Source organism: Vitis vinifera, chromosome 14 (genome assembly GCF_030704535.1).
Source record: "Vitis vinifera cultivar Pinot Noir 40024 chromosome 14, ASM3070453v1".
Lineage (NCBI taxonomy): Eukaryota > Viridiplantae > Streptophyta > Magnoliopsida > Vitales > Vitaceae > Vitis > Vitis vinifera.
Genome location: NC_081818.1, coordinates 6,782,449 through 6,801,621, shown reverse-complemented (window position 1 = coordinate 6,801,621; position 19,173 = coordinate 6,782,449). Strand labels below are relative to the sequence as shown.

Below are 19,173 nucleotides of genomic sequence, written 5' to 3'. Positions count from 1 at the left end.
ACTGGTTGTTAGTATTTTTTATATTATTATTTTGGACAAATATTCATGATATGTATTTATTACTTGTTATATTTTGGATTTAGTTATTATTGATTACCATAAGTTCTATAGTAATGTATCTATTTTGAAATTATTTTAGACAAAATAGTATTGCTACTATTTTGGAAGGTGTTGACTTAATTGTCATTTGGTTTACTCCTTTTAATTGATGTCGGATTGAAAAGTCAAAATATTGATTATGATATACATGTAATAAAAGTTAAACATCTAGTTGTAATAAAACTAATCCAGCGATAGATTTTAATTTTTTTTTTTTTTAAAAAAAAAAGTTGTTTCTTTAGGAGACCATTAGTATAAATTCACTTTTTTTTTAAATTATGGAAAGAATCTCTTCAAGAGACACCTTAAGTATAAATTCAATTTTTTTAACATGTATGACTAATAAAAAAAATTATGAACATCTTTCGTATAAATTCAATTTTATGAAACCGTGAAAGGTGTTTCTTCACCATCGATATAAATTCAATTTTGTAAAATTATGGAAGTTTAGCATAAATTCAAAATTTTTCACTGTGTGGTTGATATGAAAATCATGGAATGTGTCTTTTGAAGAAACACTTTTAATACAAATTCAATTTTATGGAATTGTGAAAGGTGTCAGTTCAAAATACATCTTTAGTATAAATTTAATTTAATTTTTTATAGGTAACTGATATGAAAATTATGGAAGGTGTCTCTTGACGAGACTCCTCTAGTATGAATTCAATTTTTTTTTTTTTATTGTTGTGGTTAATATGAAAATTGTTGAAGGTGTCTTGACACCATTAGAATAAATTCAATTTTGTAGAATTATGGAAAGTGTCTTTTAAATAAATATCTTTAGTATGAATTCTTTTTTTTTTTTATGAAAGATATCTCTTAAAGAGACATATTTAGTATAAATTTAATTTTGTGAAATTATAAAAAAATGTATTTAAAAGACACCTTAAGTATAAATTCAAGAAATATTTAGTTAAAATGAATAAAATAATTCTCAAAATGTGAATTTAACCAATCACATATTTTTTCTTGAAAAGTAAGCTATTGTTTTTTACACAAATGTCATTTACCGTTTCAAGTATTTACATGTAGGTTTTAAAATAGAGTTATTTTTACAAGAAAATAACGATGGTATTTTTGTCCAAATGAAGCCAAAAAAGTTTAGAGGTCAAATTTCGAAATTTGGGTTTTCAAAAACCATTTTAATCAAATAACTTGAAATTCTTTTTTTTTTTTTTTTTTTTTTACATGTATAACTAATAAAAAAAATTATGGAAGGTGTCTCTCAAATAAACACTTTTAGAATAAATTTAATTTTATAAAATTGTGAAAGATGTCTCTTCAAAATACACTTTTAGTATAAATTAAAATTCTTCATTGTGTGACTGATATGAAAATTATAAAATGTGTCTTTTAAAAAGACATTTTTAGTATAAATTCGATTTTGTGGAATTGTGGAATATGTCTATTTAAGAAACACATTTAGTATAAATTTAATTTCATGGAATATGTATAATTGATTAAAAAAAAACACTATAGAAAGATATATCTTTATAAATTCAATTTTGTAGAATTATAGAAGGTCTTCAAGACACATTAAGTATAAATTCAATTTTTTTAATGTGTATTATTGATATGAAAATTGTGTTATTAAAGAGGCACCTTCCTACATGGTAAAAGATGTCGTAAATTTGTCAATATTTTTGTAACTACCAATTTTTAAGAATTTTTTTTTCAACCCGTTACGTTCACGTCGGTTCAAATTTGAGGTGTTATTTCAAAATAAATCAACCTTTCAACTAAAAAAGAAAAGTCATTCCAATTACACACTTTTAGCGGCAAATATATATATATATATATATATATATATATATATATATATTTTAACATTAGTATTAAAAATAATTGTTTGAAAAAATAAATACAAAAATAATTAGACGAATATCCATATAATGGGGATACTTAAAAAAGTACATATTCAGGGGATACATTCTAAGGATGCCCACTTATCTTATTGACTTTCAACTTTGTTTTATTCCAAGGGATAAATTAAAAGAAAAATGAATGATACCACACGAATAAAAGATTTAGAGAATTAAATATATCCTTCATAAGATTACAAATAAATGGATTTAAAATATAAGAATATAAATAAATGGTATTAAGGTGTCCAGTGCGACATTTGTGATGAAGTTAAAATTATAAAAAAAAATAATTAGGGGATAAGTGGTGGACTAGCATATTGAGTCTTGCCCGTGCATATGGACCTACTTTATTTAAATAATAACCTCTCACAACTCTTACATCTTGTATCAATTTTTGACATTGTGAATCTTCTTCTTTTCTACTCTACTTTTTTTTTTTTTTTTTAGAATTTTTCACGAAAATCTATGTGTCTTTATTTTTTATTTTTAATATCTATTATCCTTTTTTTTGTAACAAATATCTATGTGATATCATTTATTATTTTTATTTTTTAATTATCAAAAAAGTATTAGTATGTTTGAGCTTATGGTTTAAAAAAGGTTTTTTGTTTTAAAAAACAGAGAACCGTTTTTTAAATTTCCTAATTTGTTTGATCGTTGTTATTTAAAAATAATTTTTAAAAACAAAGTGAAAGGGAGAACAATTTTTAAACAAGAAGTTAGAATTATTTTCAACAATTTTATAAAATTAAATAAATAAATAAACCCGTTAATCATATTTTCTTAAACTTATTTTAATTTTTTTTTTTAACTTAAAAATAAATTTTAAAAACAAGTTTCAAAACATGGAAAAAGGGGCCACCACTTCCCTAGCACATAGCGAGAACATAGCCAAATTAAAAATACCCAATGGGGATCCTTTATCTTGACATGGTGGAGAAGATCTGATTGTTGGGGGTGATGACTGATGAGAGCTGTGGGTCAGCGCGCCTGAGGCATGTCCAAAGGTTGAATAACAGACAAACTTTATTTTCACTCCTGAAAGCTTCCAACAGCCCCATCCCTCAAAAGGCAAAGCCAAAGGGGATAGAAAGATAGATCAAATCATAGTATACACAGCAGCACAACCACCTCCCATTTCACCACCGCCACCCATCACCCACCAATGGCCACCCTATCCCTCCTCTCTCCACCCAAGTCCCACTCCCTCTCCTCCCTCCACCACCGTAATGCCCTTTCCCTCCGCACCTCCTCCACCCTTACCCCCCGCACCCGCCCCCTTCTCTCTATCAGAGCCTTCTCTGCACCTGCCCTCACCCAAGACGACCTCAAGAAGCTCGCCGCTGATAAGGCCGTAGACTACGTCAAAAGCGGCATGGTCCTCGGCCTCGGCACCGGCTCCACCGCCGCCTTTGTCGTCGCCAAGCTCGGCCACCTCCTCAAAACCGGCCAACTCTCTGACATCGTCGGCGTTCCCACTTCCAAGCGCACCGAAGAGCAAGCCCTCTCTCTCGGCATCCCTCTCTCCGTGCTCGACCACCACCCCAGCATTGACCTCGCCATCGACGGCGCTGACGAGGTGGACCCGGATCTCAACCTCGTCAAGGGACGCGGCGGCGCCCTCCTCCGCGAGAAAATGGTGGAGGCCGCCTCGGATAAGTTTGTTGTGGTGGTGGATGACACCAAATTGGTTAATGGCCTTGGTGGGAGCGGCTTAGCAATGCCAGTTGAAGTTGTGCAGTTTTGCTGGAAATACAATTTGGTTAGGTTGCAGGAGCTGTTTAAGGAAGAGGGGTGTGAAGCGAAGCTGAGATTGAACCCGGATGGGAAGCCCTATGTGACCGATAATTCAAATTACATAGTGGATTTGTATTTCAAGACGCCGATAAAAGACTCAATTGCGGCAGGGAAGGAGATTTCATCCTTTGAAGGGGTGGTGGAGCACGGGTTGTTTCTGGACATGGCCACTGCAGTGATTATTGCTGGGAAGGATGGAGTGACAGTGAAGACCAAGTGAGAGATCTTTTGGTGGTGGTGAGAATTGATTTGCCCCCCTACTTTGGGTTTTTTTTTTTTTCGGGTTCTATATACTTGTTGTTCATTATTTCTTGGTGATTTTGAGTTCATTTGGTGTAACTCTTAGATGGTGGGTATCTATCAGAGGGAGTTTTTGTAACTTTGCAGTTCTCAATGGTGAATTGGGCATCTTGAATTTGATAAAGTACAAGAACAGTGTAGGTGGGATTGGAGAAATGTGAAATAATCAAAATAAAATGTTTTGATTTTGATGTCCATAAGCAATAGTTTGTCCTGATAATTTTTCCTTTGGTTTTGATTCTTAGATGAGTAATTTTAGATTTTTTTTTTAAGAAATTGTGCGCCATCAGTGTATCTGGTTTATTGAGTAGGCTGTACTTGTGTGCTAGCATAGAAAGATAAATAAAATCAGTGGCATGTGAAATCATTGAAAATGTGTTGTTTCTATGCTCATATGGTCTTGGAATTCCGCTTTGGGGTTTTGATGGTAGGAGTTTCTCTTAACTGAGGTAGGAATTAGAATAAATTGTTCCACTCTCTGGCTTCACTAGACCTAGAATTGAGTTGTTATTGTGGCCATTATCAGTTTATCACTATAATCATTTATTTTTTCTTTCTTTTTTTGTCTTTTTTATTTCCGAGCAATGCTTTTTATTTTTTATTCAATTATGTATTTAGTTTTAAGAATCTTGTGTAATTAGTAAATGCAGTTGAGGAAAATATAACAGAATTTTCTTGTAGAAAATTTGGGCGCTTATTAACCATTTTTTTTGTCTGCACCCTGTTTTCTGTTCATGGGAACTATTAGGTGCCAATGTGGTGAGATAGTTAAAAACTCAATCTGGGTCCTTGTACTGGTAGGTTGAATATGGGAAAATCTTTAGTGGTTGCTGGTTTCTGTAGTAGCTTAGGTACCCATTTTGCCTAGATTGGTTCAGGTTTACATAAGTTTTCTTTAATATAATCCATGTACTCTATAGTACCTGAATATCCTTAGTTCATGAACACACTAGGTCACAACATTATCGAAAACAGATTTTAATTACTTGCTTATACAGTATTTTTTGGAAATGATCTTCAGAAGTCCAGTCAGTGGTTACCTTTACACACCTGTACTTGTATGGGAAACAATCCTTGAAATTGACAACTTGCATTACAGTGACTGGTGACCCATATGTGCATGGAACATGCAAGTAGGTTACTAATTTGGTCAAACAATCCCTCTTTCACCTCTTTGAGAGCCTAGTGAAGGGCCTAAAGGAATGTCATAGATCAAGATGAGTAGCAGGGAAGTCCTTTATGTAGTTCTTCATTTTATTAGTATCTCATTCTTTGGTGATCATATATGTATCATCTACAAAACACAGGATATGGTTACCTCTTCCTGTAGGTTTGGTAAAGTTGAAATTTGATGGATGTTCTTTGGGTAAGCCAAAACAATTGGGTATGGGAGTCATGATAAAAGATCATTCAGGCACTATAATGAGGGCTTACCCTGAACCGGTTGGAGTTGGTTCAACTGTTGAGGCAGAGATAGTAGCTTAAATTGAGGGTTTGTTGTAAGCTAAAGGTGTTTTTCCAACCCAAATGTAGAAGGAGATTTTGTAGTTGTTATCTCTTGGTTATCTCTAGGGCTAGAGGCTCATGGAATTTCGACATTCAGCTCTGCAAAATTCTAGATGTTGCTATGAAGGTGGGATTCTCCTTCTCTTAAGTTCCTTACTCAGCTAAACAAGCTTCAGACCAGATAGCTAAGCAAGAAGTAAAACAATTAGCTTCATTTGTTGGAGGCCTTTTTTCTCCCCCAAGCATACAAAGCTTTTGCAATGTAAATATATTGCTTTGTCTGCTTATAGTTTGTGCATATAATTGTAGTTTTTGTGGAGCAGTACAGGTTTCTACTTTTTGATTAACAATTGCACATCTTCAAAGAATTGTTCATCTTTCTTTATTTTTACCATTCAATCAAATGAATATATTTTGTTTTTGAGAATTAAAAAGAAAAAACTCTCACACACACACAGAAGGAACTTTTGGAGTTCAAATTGAAAGAAGTCTATCTTAAATCTTTGTATGATTTTCATTTGGTCTATGGACTCTCTAGGAAGCTTATCCTTTATAGAGTTCATTAGTATGCTGAGGACTTCTTAGAGCCCTTTATATCTTGTCTTTGTAATTGTTACTTTATGCTTCTTCCTTTTTGCATGTTGCTTGTGTACTTCCTGAGTACTAGGAGCCCCTTTGTAGGCATTTTCTGACATACTTTCAGATTTCTTATTTAAAAATCTACTGACTTTTGGTTATCAAAGCAATTTGGGATGAAAAACTTGAAAGGGGCTTGTGCTATTCTGGGAATTCACTAGCTTAGGAATAGATGTTTAGAAAATTGGAGCATCTTTTATTTTCTATATTGAAGTTCTTAAGTAGTGGCAAATTAGCAATAATGAATTGAGTCACATGACTCAAATGGACACATTCAAGAATGAGGATCCATCATGCGCTAGCAGCTCTAAGTTTTATTTATATTACTTAATTCAAAAGGCCCGTGACATGTTTCTGGTTTGAGTGTTAAGGAAATACTGATTAACCATGGTCCTAATCTCTAGATTTTTTATGCAGTAGTGGTTCGACATCTCATATATTCTATATAGTGCATATGACTTTAGACGACTTAGCATTGTAAGAAAACACTGCAATAACCATGGTCCTGATACACCAGATCCAGCTATGAAAGCGATGGCATGTTGGGATTCGGGAAGACCTATAAACATGCATATGAGCTGCTGGTTTAGCTGTTTTAAGTAATGTGATTGAGCTCTGTTAAAGAACATGATATACATTATGAACCCAAATCCTACAAGCATAAGTTTTTAGGAAAATTGGTAGTTCAGCATGTTATCAAAGCCTCGTTTGGGAGGTCATGTGCTTGAGCGTCACCGCATATTTATTTCTCCAATTTATTAAGCCCACAAATAAGCCCGAAAGAGGCTGATTGTGGTTGTTAGTTACAGATGTGAACCTTAGGATCATCAACTTGGACTCAAAAACCATGGCAATTGATGCAAATTGTTTGTTTTGGGATAATTGATGCAATGCTTAGCTCAACCCCCCTACCTCTTGAAAAGTATATTTTGTAATTGTATATTTCCACAGCTATATCTGCTTAGGCTTGCCTTCTGTTTTATTGAACCCCTAGTTGAATCACCACCCAAGGACACAAGCATAATCATATCCACATTGGAGGGCTGATCAAAGTATGGCATGACAATGTCTGGATATTTTATTAAAACAAGAACTACTACTGTGTTTGTTCCCCTATTTGGTTGAAATATATGGCCTTGCATTAATTCTCATTGGCATTTATGCAATTCTCCTTAAAGAATAAGCAGCATCATTGAATGCTTTTATATTTGAGATTTCTGGAATTTTATAGAAGTAATGCCACTAGCAAAGAGATCATCAGTTAGTGAATTTCTACAATGGCCTGGCATGGATGGAGTTCCTCAACTCTTCAATGTGGCTTCCCAAAGGAGTGCCACAGTGGGGGATATGTGGGACCAGAATTCTGGCCAAGGAGGTTGGAATCTAAGGCTCATTAGAGGCTTCAATGATTGGGAGCTGAACATGGTAGACGAATTGCTTCAAATTTTAAGGAGTCAAAGAATTACCTTGGAGGAGGACTCAGCCTTATGGAAGGGAGGAAAAAATGGGAAGTTTGGCGTTAAGGAAGCGTATGGTTTGATGATCAGCCCTAGTGTTCCTATGTTTCCTAAAAAGGGCATTTGGGTGGAGAACGTTCCTTCTAAGCTAGCATTCTTTGCGTGGGAAGGTACTTGGGGGAGGGTTCTTACCCTTGATAGGCTTCAAAAGAGAGGATGGTAGTTTCCTAATCGTTGTTATTTATGTGGTAGTGATGAGGAAAACGTAAATCATCTTCTTATTCATTGTACAGTGGCTAGTGTGTTGTGGGGGATTGTTCTTAGTTTGTTTGGAGCCCAGTGGGTCTTTCCAGAATCTGTAAAGGAGGTGGTTCTTAGCTGGAAGGGTTCTTTTGTGGGTAAAAAGAGGGAGAAAATTTGGAGATCCATACCGTTATTTATTTTTTGGACGGTTTGGAAGGAGAGGAATAGATTAGCATTCAAGGGGGGGAAGTTAGCTATACAGAAAGTTAAGAATTATTTTGTTTGTAATGCGCGGGGGTGGGCAAAACTGTATAGTGGTGCGGAGCCTCGCTTCCTTATAGGTTTCTTGGAGTGGATAGCCTCTAGTTAAGGATTGGTGGGTTTTTTGTTCCTTTTGCTTTTTTGTTGAGAGGCCCTCGTCGCCTCGTATACTCCCTGTATGTTATGCGGCGTTTTGCCTTTTGCTATTATATGTGTTTACTTATCGAAAAAAAAATGGATCGAGTTCCTAAGAAATAGATCTAGAACCTAATTCCTTTTAGTTGGGGATTGGAATATATTGGGATGGAATTGTTAGTTGGACAGTATCACAGTAGACTTCTTTACCAGCATTTGCCTTGCCTGTTCTTAGGACAAATCTTGTTTAATGGCTTGAACTTTTGGGGAGGGATATATCATCCTTTAGAGGAACACATTATTTAGCTGCCAAAAGATTTACAGTTGGTTAATCATACGAGACATATGTTGATCATAGGTAGACTGCAAACGAGTAGAGAGTGACACTGTTACATCTACTAAACAACAAAACAACACACTCATGATATTTATTCAATAGTGGTCCTATGCATCACCTATGACTGTCTATAATATTTTTACAAACTGGATTCTACACAAGAATCAGATGGAATCGGAAGAGCAATAAACCAAACACATGAATCAGACAATATAATGAAATCTCGTATGACATAACTAAATTCCAATGTCCTAAGATATGGGTCCAATTAATATTCCTAGTCCTACTTCCACAGAAGTAAACCCATGGAGATCAGCACTAGAGCCACCCAATGAGCCTTGCCTGGTAGAAACGAGCCACCTGGAAGAACAAGAGCAAAAGGGAAGAACATCAGATTTGCTTGAAGCTTAAGTCATTTATATGAAAAGTAATTTGACTTTTCAATGCCTCAATCAGTACTCATACCAGTCTTCCCAAAACAAATAAGAAATAATACTAATACTAATAGTAGGTGAAACATGTATTTGGCAGCTTTAGAAAAAGGAGAACACAGGCCTTGAGTCAATTGCGTAGAGATTTAAACTTTGAATACAAATTCATTAATTAGTCCTTTTTCTTCAAGCAATACCAGCCACTTGGCTTTAGGTATGGAGTCTTGTGTTAGTTTCCAAAAGGCTAATGGGTTGGACCTATCTAAACCATTTATTTAGAAAACTAGTTGTCAAAATAGATGAGGACACATTGAATTCAGTGTCCATCTACGTGGGCATATGCAGTCTTATTTTCACTGGAATTTAGAGCACACAACTGAAGTCTTTGCTTAGAATATATAGGATTGATCTCTATTCTGATTAGGGTTTAGAAGACAGGACTAATTATCTCCAAGTCTTATGATGTCTATATATGGCACTTTGGTCTTATGATTAGGGTCACTTTGTTTATGATACACCCCATAGGTTTTGGTAGAAAGAACACGGAGAGAGAAGATATGAAGTGTTATTTGCATGGCTAATCTCACCTCCACTCCCATCACCTGAATTTGACGAGGACGTCGAATTCGAAACCTTGATCCCCAGCTTCTCACAGTCGCTTCCAAGTGCACCTTAAACATCAGAAGCCCAAAAGTCAGATTGTCATACTTCAAACTTCTAATTGATTACCTTAAGAGTTTTAAGGATTAATATTTTCTTACATTCACTGTAGCAGGGATAGACTGAGATATTAAGAAGATTCTGGTAACCAGAATTGCATTCACATTTGTAACCATATGCTGATGACCTTGTGCATTTACCTTCTCCACAATACATCCAATAGCAAGCTAGAAAAATCACAGAACCAAATAAACGATATGTTAGAAGGAATTCTAGCCGGTGCTTCCGTGATTTTGAAGATGATGGTAGTGTAACAGTGATTACGATCAAAGGCCGATTCATTATGTGGAACGGCTGGAGCAGGAGACGGGGCTGTCATGCAGGAGTAGTCCAGTGTGCCTGAAAAGACAAGGCAAATAGATAAGAGACGATCATGGTCAGCAGTGCTGCCCAGGGGACTGAATTCCATTTGAAAGCTGAGGCAGAAGTGCTTACAGTTTGGAATGACACAAGGGAGATACTTCAGACCATCTTCATTATCACCACGGGTTCGCTTCCAACCAGAATCACACTCACAGATGAAGTTGAATTTATACTCAAGACTGGCTTTGCATGTTCCTTTCCCGCATTCCACTTCATCACATAGATTGTCTGCACACACAAAACACACTTATATTACAGATACATGCATAAACATATATGTCAGAGCTCTCTCTCTCTCTCTCAATTTATATATCTATATAGTTGATTGCAAGTACCTAAAAAGGGGGAGAGAGCTGGAGACCAGTCATCTCCCATGGCACTCAAAGGTAGCAGAAGCAGAAGCAAAGCCATAGAAGCCATGAGGTTAGTGGAAGCCATGGGAGAAAGAAAAGGAGGGAGAGCAGAGGTGAAGGAGATGGTGTTGTATTGAATTGCTTGCCATCTATAAGAATGTGGGATTTAAGTTTTCTCAGTGGAAGCTTCTACTATATCATCTAATTCTCTACATGGCTGGTCAATTGGCCCACCACTATGATTTTTTTTCTTCTTGTCCATTAATTCACTGAACCCTGCTGCTCACTTGTCAATGCTATATTATTTTATGTGGGTTGAATTGATCAATCATGGATTTTCTGTCTTTTCTTTTGGGTTTAGTTTTGAAAGAAGTTGCCTGCAAATGACTGAGAAGCATGGAGGCTAAGTCCACCTTCCGCATTTCCCAGGTTTTCATCTAGATAAGTTTACTCTTTTCATCATTGTGACCTTTGAGATTTTTGGGTACTTGAGTGGTGAAAAAAGTCAACAAAATCTATGTCATCAGAAGCTTCTTTTATATATATATATATATATATATAATTTTTAAATTTAAGGGAATAAAATTTTTTAGTATCTCAATTTAAATAAAAATAATTAAAAGTCATTATCCTTTGAACGACCTGTTTGGTCATGTTTTTTAAATCTTGTTTTTAAAAGCTATTTTTTATTCTTTAACTTAAAAAAATGTTTCAAAAATGAATTAATATTTTTATTTTATTTGTAAAAACCGGTGAAAACAACTTTTCTTTATTTTTTAAAAGTTGTTTTCTATTTTATTTTATTTTTAAAAATTGTTTATCGAGAACTATAGATAAACAATGTTAAAAATTTTGAAAAACAAAAAACTAATTTTAAATTACACTATCAAAATAGACTCTAAGACTCAAGAAAGTTACTAGCATTTTTAGAAATGCAAAGGAGCACTTCTAATAAATTTGATCAATTTATATTTATTTTCTATTGTAAAGCATAGAAAAAAAAAAAGGTGTCCTAATAAGCATTCATACTATATTTGACCAATCAATTAAATTTTAAAAATAAATAAATTCTCTTACTTAGTGTAATAAAAGGGAAGGAAATTGAAGATTTTTTTAAACTCAATAAAAGTTTTTAATATATTTTAAGTAATTTAATATAAAAAATTAAAATATATATAAAAAAGTAGTATAAAAGTCAATACAATATCATTTGAATGCCTTTTCTTTTCTTTCTTTTTTTTTAAAAAAATTAATGCATAATATTGTTTCTTATTTAATTATACAAAAATTATCTCATTAAAATTATAATCAAAGAATAATTAATCATATTTTAAACATATACAAATTTTAAAAATAAGACCCACATAATCCTACAAACCCACAAACCAAGTATGAGACATTCAATATGAAAACTCTCCTTGATATGAGAAATTCCTTCCATGAAAATGATGGAGAGAGAGAGCAAATGCCTTAAAATCTTCGGTGCTCAACATCATACAAACTTGACCCTACAATTTTCTACAAAAAGTTGCAGATAAGATGAATGGCATTCTAAGAAAAATTAAGTGCATGATGGCCCAACTTCACCTCTCCTGACCAAAACGAAATATGAGGAGTTATAAAGATTGATGTTGACTCACATGGAAGCTTCTATTTTGACATTATACTATAGTAACTTGTCCAAAATTCTTTCATTTATTTTTTTTTTTGGATTAACCCCTTTTTTTTGGGGAGATTTTATTTTAAGACAATCTTGTTTAGAGTTTGTTTGTTGACAATGAGTTGTTGTTTGAGTTCCTTTGTACATTATATCTTATTTATTTCATATATTTTTTTATAATAAATCCTGAAAGTGGTACGAGATAATCTCGTATTATGTTTATGACATGTTAAAACTCAAACATTCGATTAAATTGATTAATTCAAATATGATCTGAATAATAACTGGGTAAATAATATGATTATGACTTGATTGATCTCTTTATTTAAAATTTAAATTTAAATGAGTTAAAATAGTTGAATTCAATCAAATTCGTATTATAAATATTAGCCCAAAAAAACTCGTTTATTAAATAGATTTTTTATATCGATATAAGTTTAATCTAAATACAATTATGCTCCATTTAAAGCCATAAAAATTATATTGAATTTGAGTTATAGTGACGAATTGTTTATCATCTCTAATAAACTTTGCTATTATCATATTTACTTATCATGATTTCGTTAACATTATATTTTCCATTTAGTAAATTTAACTCAAAACTTTAGACTTTCACATAAACAACAAGTCATCAAATTTTAATTATAGTAGTATTATAATCTAAATATCTAGTTGAGGTGTCTTTGGTTGCAAGGGCCAACAAAGATTAAAAAATTGAGGGGAAAAGAAGAAGGGTTTTCATAGCTTGCTTACAAGTTAAGTTTGAGATTTGCATAAGATTTTGAGGGAAGCAATTTGAAAGCAATATTTTATTTCTCCCTTACAAGGGAGAAAACATTGTCTTTGAGGGAAGAAATGGGGGAGATTTTGCTGCAACACATCCAAATTTCATATAAATAATAATAATGATAATAATAAAAAAATTAAATTATGATTATTTCATATTTGAATCAACAAGTGAGTTTTTCTACAAAAAAAATATTTTGGTTTAAAACTCCTTATCATATATTTAATCCATTCAAAAAGCAAGAGGGCCCAAATCCCAATCTAGTGGTATTCATCATGAGAAATGAAACCAACCCTTATCATTATAAAAACCCACTACTCTAATCCACCAAATATTTAATTTATGGGACACACAATTTCATGATTCAATACTTGGGGTTTCTTTTACTGGAAGATAGTTTGGTCAATGTTGAGGAGAGGTTTTCTGAATTGGCAACATTGTCTTCCACATTAACAGACAAGAATCATGCAAGAAGAGAACAGTTGCAAAAAGACAAAATCCATAGTCAACAACCACAATGCTAGTCAAGAAAAGAAGCTGGATTCATACACCTGAATCAATTTTAGAAGAGATTTATTACTTCTAATCCTTCAATTAGTCAAAGGTGTTGTCATGAATGTGTCTTGTGAAGTATTGAATTATTAACTATCTTTTAAATGATGTGTTATTTAACGTGGAGGAAGTATTCGATTATTGATACAATGGGTAATGACTTGGGTAAGACTGATTAAGTATTTATTTTTTTACTTAATTCTAAATATAACTTTAATGCTTAATAATATTAAATGTTAGATTATTTGTTTTTGTAGTATTTTATTTATATTAAATATTAAAAAATAAAGTAAAACTTATATGTTATTTTTTCTATTTAGAAAAAGCTATATATTTTGATTTTTTTTATTTAATAAAAAGTTTATAATAAGTTATGAAAAAGTAGAAAAACAAACAACCTAAATTTTAAAAACAAATTGTTTTCAGCCAAAAAAAAAAAAAAAACCTCATCTAAATTGAAATTCTTAATTGATTTGGGACCCAACTTTACTAATACTGATAAATCTTTTCTAGGTGAAAGGGTCAACTCCAATCGGGTATAATCCCAAATTGGAGATAAGCGCAATTAGGGAAGTACCATCCAAGTGTGAGACCAAGATAATTATTGGAGCATTTGCTAGAATGGCATGAGTTCATCCCTTAGAGGCTAGGCTAGTATCATGTGGGTCACCATGATGGACACTTGTTGAGATGGTGTGTTCCATCAACTCAAGGCATTGTTGATCATGTGTTTAGCATCACTTAGGTAGTCCTAATGAGTTCATAACAACTTAAGCATGGCTAGCATCACGTTGCCATGGAGCAAGGTTAGAGTTAACCAACCAATAATGACTTAGTATTGTTGTCATAGCTCACCAAGGCCTAGATTAGGGCATATAGTGGCTTTAATAGCTTACAAGATTATCGTGTTCATATTCCTTGAAGCTTAAATGCATATATTAGGGCAAATAACCCTATAACTTTGAATGAATCATTTACGTCTACTTTTTTGCTCTTTGTCCTACTAACTTGACCACTAAAGTGCCTTAGTTGAAAGTTGTCTAATTATCCTTATTTATAGAGGTTTATCCAGATAGTTTAACTTAGCTTAATCACTTGAAAGTAGGATAAGATTGTTGTTAGACTCACTTACTCAATCGAAGACTTTACGTACCAACAACAAGTGTCACCTATAAGAATGAATAGGAAGTCATGGTGACCACATAGGCTACAAGCGCCATGAAAGATAATTGGACTTAAACTCCCATTTTTGAGGGTTTTATAGCAATTAGGAGATGATAGAAACATAATAAGCGAAACACTAACTCCAAATAAATGAGATATGGAGAATGACTAAGCAACTTTTTCATTAAGTGAAATTGTATTTGCTTAAGTGGGCATGGCCATGCAATACCACTCAATAACCTTGAGGCAACAATTAACAACACTTGAAGCACCTATTGCACATGAGGGCCCGAGTCAAAAGAAGGCCACCTAGGATAGTAGCTTAAAGGGGCCTAGCCTGATTGGGTATAGGTCCAACTAAAGCGAACCCAATTAAGAGGGCACTCAAGGTGAGCCCTTGACCAACAACCAACAGCATTCAAAATACCTAATACACATGAGGGCCCGAGCCGAAAGAGGGCACCTAGGATAGTGGCTAGAGCATTCACAAGAAGGAACATGCATTCACCTAACAAGAAATTAAGATATATCCCACCCTAATAGCCAAGTTGGCATCACATGGGTCGCCACGATATACACCTATCAAGACTTTGATACATTCTATTGGTATGAGACATTCCCAATCATCTACCAACCACCGCTTGGGCAATCTGTATTAGTTAATAATAAACTAAGTATGGTTACCATGATGCTGCGGTGAGAGCAAGGTTAACCAACCAATAACAAACCAACATTATTCCAATAGCTCATCACAAAAGTTTGTATCACAATGGATAATCCTTTAGTCTTAGTCAATCCTTCACGTCTATTTCTTTGCTCCTCACCCTACTAACTTGAACCATCCAAATGGTATAAGTAAGGATTGTTTTCATCCAGATTGATCAACTTAGCTCGATCGCCCAAAAGTATGACAAGATTGTTGTTGGGTTTGCTTACTTGCTTGCTCGCTCACTAACTAGTCACCGGGTCTAAGACTTCGTACACTAACAATAAGTTAGAATTAATTCCAGGATTTTGATTGACTTTCCAAAAAAAAGGAGAAAAAAAAAATTCTTAACTAGTAACATGAAATTCAAACAAGTTAAAAGTGAAATTTTTTTAATAAGAATTTTGAATAAAGAAGTTTTACATTTAATTGGATTGAAATGTTTGAGAAAAAGTATCAAAGAAAGAAAATAAAATGCAAAGTAAAAGGATGGGAAAAGTAATAAAAAAATTTATACTTAATTAATGTCTTATTTGATAACTATTTTCAAAAACAATTTTTTATTCTTGTAAACAAAAAATATTGTATTTTCAGATAATATTCTTGAATTGTTTTTTTTAATATTGCTTAAAAAATGTTATATAAATATAAAAAATAATTAAAAAAAAAACTACTTATAAAAGCTATTTAAATCACATTTAAAAATAATTTTTAAAAATTATTTCTCAAAACTATTTTGAAAAATAGTTTTCAAACAACCCTAAAATTGTTAACACTTTTTAAAATTGATTTGTCTTTTTGTTTAGAATGAAGAATTTTGTAAGATTTTAACTTTCTTTCCACTATATTTTTGTCTTTTTCGTCAAACGTCCCAAATCCCACAAAAAAAACCTTATATAATTTTTTATTTTCCATATTAAATAAAAAGTCTCTTTTCATTTTAAAGCAACATTTCATCCGACATTATTATAGCTACAGAAGATAGACCTTAGAAGCGAGTTGATTGATGAAAGCATTAAAAAATGATTTCATATTTTATTATAACCACAATCAACCTATGATATATATTTTTTTTGTTGGGAGTGATGAGTTTACACAAGAATTTTAAAGGGAGTGGCATGATTGAACAAATCCATAAGTCAAAAAGTACCTACCCAAGATGGATGACATTGGAGTGGTTATAAAGCCAAAATAATCCCATCCCCCTTTATTCCAACCTAAATTTCCACAACCATCATAAAGTCACATACCACCCACACTTGCATTTTCAAAACAAAAACACAAAAACAAAACTGAGAAGTCTATGGCATCACTCAAAACCCAATGCTGATCAAGTCCAAACCAGAGTTACTTGATCACCAATCACAAGTAACACACAAAAAAAGTGATTGCATGATACACAAGACACCTTGAAAACAGCAATCTATGAGACCACTACACCTCAAAATGTAGAAAAGGACACTACAAAGAAACAAAAGGACATGGGTCTTTGAGAAAGCTACAAAAAGGAGAGGTATCTGTGAGAGTGGCAAATGGCTTAATTTGGGGGGTTTTTGCAGGCCTTGCCCATTAAACAATCACACAAAAGGCCAGAAAGCTTCATTGCAGGTGAGGGTCAGTGGTGAACCAAAAATAAATAAGGTAGTATACATGGGATAAGTCAAAGGGAGTTTTGAGTTGTTTATAAATGAGATTGGATGTGGTTTTGTAGAATGAGAGCTTAGATTGCTTGACTAAGATGGGAAAGGCCGGTAGGTGGATTAGGAGCCTCTTGGGAGGGAAAAAGGAGGAGAAATACAAGAAGAAATATGGCTCATTTTCTGGGGAGAATGTGGAGATCTCGACTGCAATTGTACCAGTAACTCCAAAGGAGAAGCGGAGATGGAGCTTCGGACATAAGAGTTCAAGAGCCTTGGGCTCAATTGTCTTTCCCCCACTTGTAAACGAGGGCAGTCCGAAGCAGAAGAATGAGCAGAGCTTTGGCATGGCTGTGGCAGTTGCAGCCACTGCAACTGCTCAAACAACTATGGCAGAAACAAATGGAGCAGGAAAACACAGCGAGGTTGAACACGCTGCTGCCACGAAGATTCAAGCCATTTTTCGTTCTTATTTGGTACTAATTCAAACTTGGATTGAATCTCATTTCTCGTGTCAAACCACAGGTTTTGAATGTGCAGTATGTCATACTCACCTACATGATTTTCCATGGGAAAAGAAACCAGTTTGCTGAGAGTTCATTGTATGTAAATGAAATGATGGGTTGAATGTCTGCTTTAACAGGCCAGGAAAGCATTGTGTGCTTTAAGGGGACTAGTGAAGTTACAAGCACTTGTGAGGGGTCATCAGGTGAGAAAACAAGCCAATACGACCCTGCGGCGCATGCATGCACTGATGGCGATTCAAGTTAGGGCACGGGTTCAGAGAATTCAGGTGGCTGAGGAAGCACAGATTGTTGTGAATAGGCAATCATCGGTTCACAGAAATTTCCATCAGGACAACTGGCTTAGGATAGGACTTGGGGTATGTCTTAGTCATCATATACAACATTTTCCAATTTCAGAATTTTCTTTTCAATTTATTCAACTTGGTTACTTATGAAATATAGAAGTAGAAAAAAGGTACTTAAAGATTTTCTGCCATTTTAGAACCTAGAGAAGAAAAAAAATCTCCACTTAACTACTGTGCCTTGCAACTATTTCTATCAACATCATTTTCAAAAATCAAAACTTGTTTTCTTTCTTTTCACATTGTTCTCTCAGAAAATGAAAAGAGGCTAAGGGTGCCAGGAAGAAAACTTGCTTACCTGCTGCCTTGTAGCCTGAATATGGAATTAAAAGAAGGAGATCTGACTTCATCATCTCATATGCCATCTGGTCTTGTGTCTGCAGGAGAAAATCAAAGTGAATCAGGATGGAACACAGGGAGATTCCAATAATAGACATGGCTTTCTGAATTACTCACAAATACAAAGAATAGAGCAAGGGATCATCAAATATTATTCTGGAGAGCTTACTCCCCATCACGATTCTCCCATGTACAGATCAAACTCAACAAGAAAATCTTTCTGTTTTCCTCAAGCAGACTGCCATGCAGACTCATCTCCTCACTACCCTTTCTTACCAAACTACATGGCCAACACTGAATGTTCAAAGGCAAAGGCCAGGTCCCAAAGTGAACCAAAACAACGACCCAAATGGGGCAACAAGCAAAAGAGCAGACAAACAACATTAGTGGGAGAAGCAAGTGGCTCACAACATGTTCAGAGACAACATCCAACCTCACATGCAGGAAGTATTTCTATTGAAAACCCAGAGCCCTGGTTAATCAAGCTCTATCAATCAACAATGGCTCTCAAAGACAGTGAGTGCGATTCAAATAGCACGGTAACCAGCACTTCCAACTACTGCACACCTGCAGTTGCTTATGAGGTAAGTCACTGATGAATGCTTTACTCACTCCTTTTTCAATCTTTGGATGGCTAATGTGTTTCAACTATGAATGCAGCCCCATGTGACCATGTTCTAATTGCTCATCACTTGCCATAAAGTCAAAGAATTTTGGAAGGAATACTTGGAATACCACACAGTTGATCTGAGTAACAGAAGAACAAGAAGGCTATATATATGATGCAGAGATGGAAAAGAGTGATAAAGATTACTAACTGGACTCCATTCATGAATCTGTAAACAGAGCTCTTAAAAATTAATACAAATTTCATGACATTGTAATAACTGAGACATTTAGTGCTGGTACCAATCTATTTTCAAACTGAATAAATATGTAAAGATATGCTTCAGCAAA

General features: G+C 34.1%; 3 protein-coding genes across 4 annotated transcripts; 2 read left to right on the top strand and 1 right to left on the bottom strand.

Annotated features, from left to right (window-relative positions):
• The first annotated feature begins 2,847 nt into the window (after window positions 1–2,847).
• Window positions 2,848–4,261, top strand: LOC100264080 (probable ribose-5-phosphate isomerase 3, chloroplastic). Its single transcript, XM_002278261.5, has one exon. It carries the CDS (start codon window positions 3,130–3,132, stop codon window positions 3,979–3,981), a length of 852 nt encoding a protein of 283 aa, XP_002278297.1. The 5' UTR covers window positions 2,848–3,129; the 3' UTR covers window positions 3,982–4,261.
• Window positions 4,262–8,695: 4,434 nt separating this feature from the next.
• Window positions 8,696–10,720, bottom strand: LOC100267439 (uncharacterized). 2 transcript variants are annotated; one of them, XM_002272854.4, is made up of 6 exons: window positions 10,486–10,720; window positions 10,223–10,378; window positions 10,052–10,126; window positions 9,829–9,954; window positions 9,655–9,738; window positions 8,696–8,996 (listed from the first exon to the last, which is right to left on the bottom strand). In XM_002272854.4, the coding sequence occupies exons 1-6, from the start codon at window positions 10,586–10,588 to the stop codon at window positions 8,920–8,922; spliced, it is 621 nt and encodes a 206-aa protein (XP_002272890.1). In that variant the 5' UTR covers window positions 10,589–10,720; the 3' UTR covers window positions 8,696–8,919. The 2 variants fall into 2 exon arrangements, with proteins under 2 accessions (XP_002272890.1, XP_010659892.1); XM_010661590.3 differs by having other exon boundaries at window positions 9,670–9,738; window positions 10,486–10,710.
• A 6,154-nt stretch (window positions 10,721–16,874) lies between these two features.
• Window positions 16,875–19,103, top strand: LOC100245132 (protein IQ-DOMAIN 19). The gene is made up of 4 exons (XM_002272815.5): window positions 16,875–17,485; window positions 17,653–17,892; window positions 18,261–18,800; window positions 18,877–19,103. The coding sequence occupies exons 1-4, from the start codon at window positions 17,111–17,113 to the stop codon at window positions 18,895–18,897; spliced, it is 1,176 nt and encodes a 391-aa protein (XP_002272851.3). The 5' UTR covers window positions 16,875–17,110; the 3' UTR covers window positions 18,898–19,103.
• Window positions 19,104–19,173: the final 70 nt, after the last annotated feature.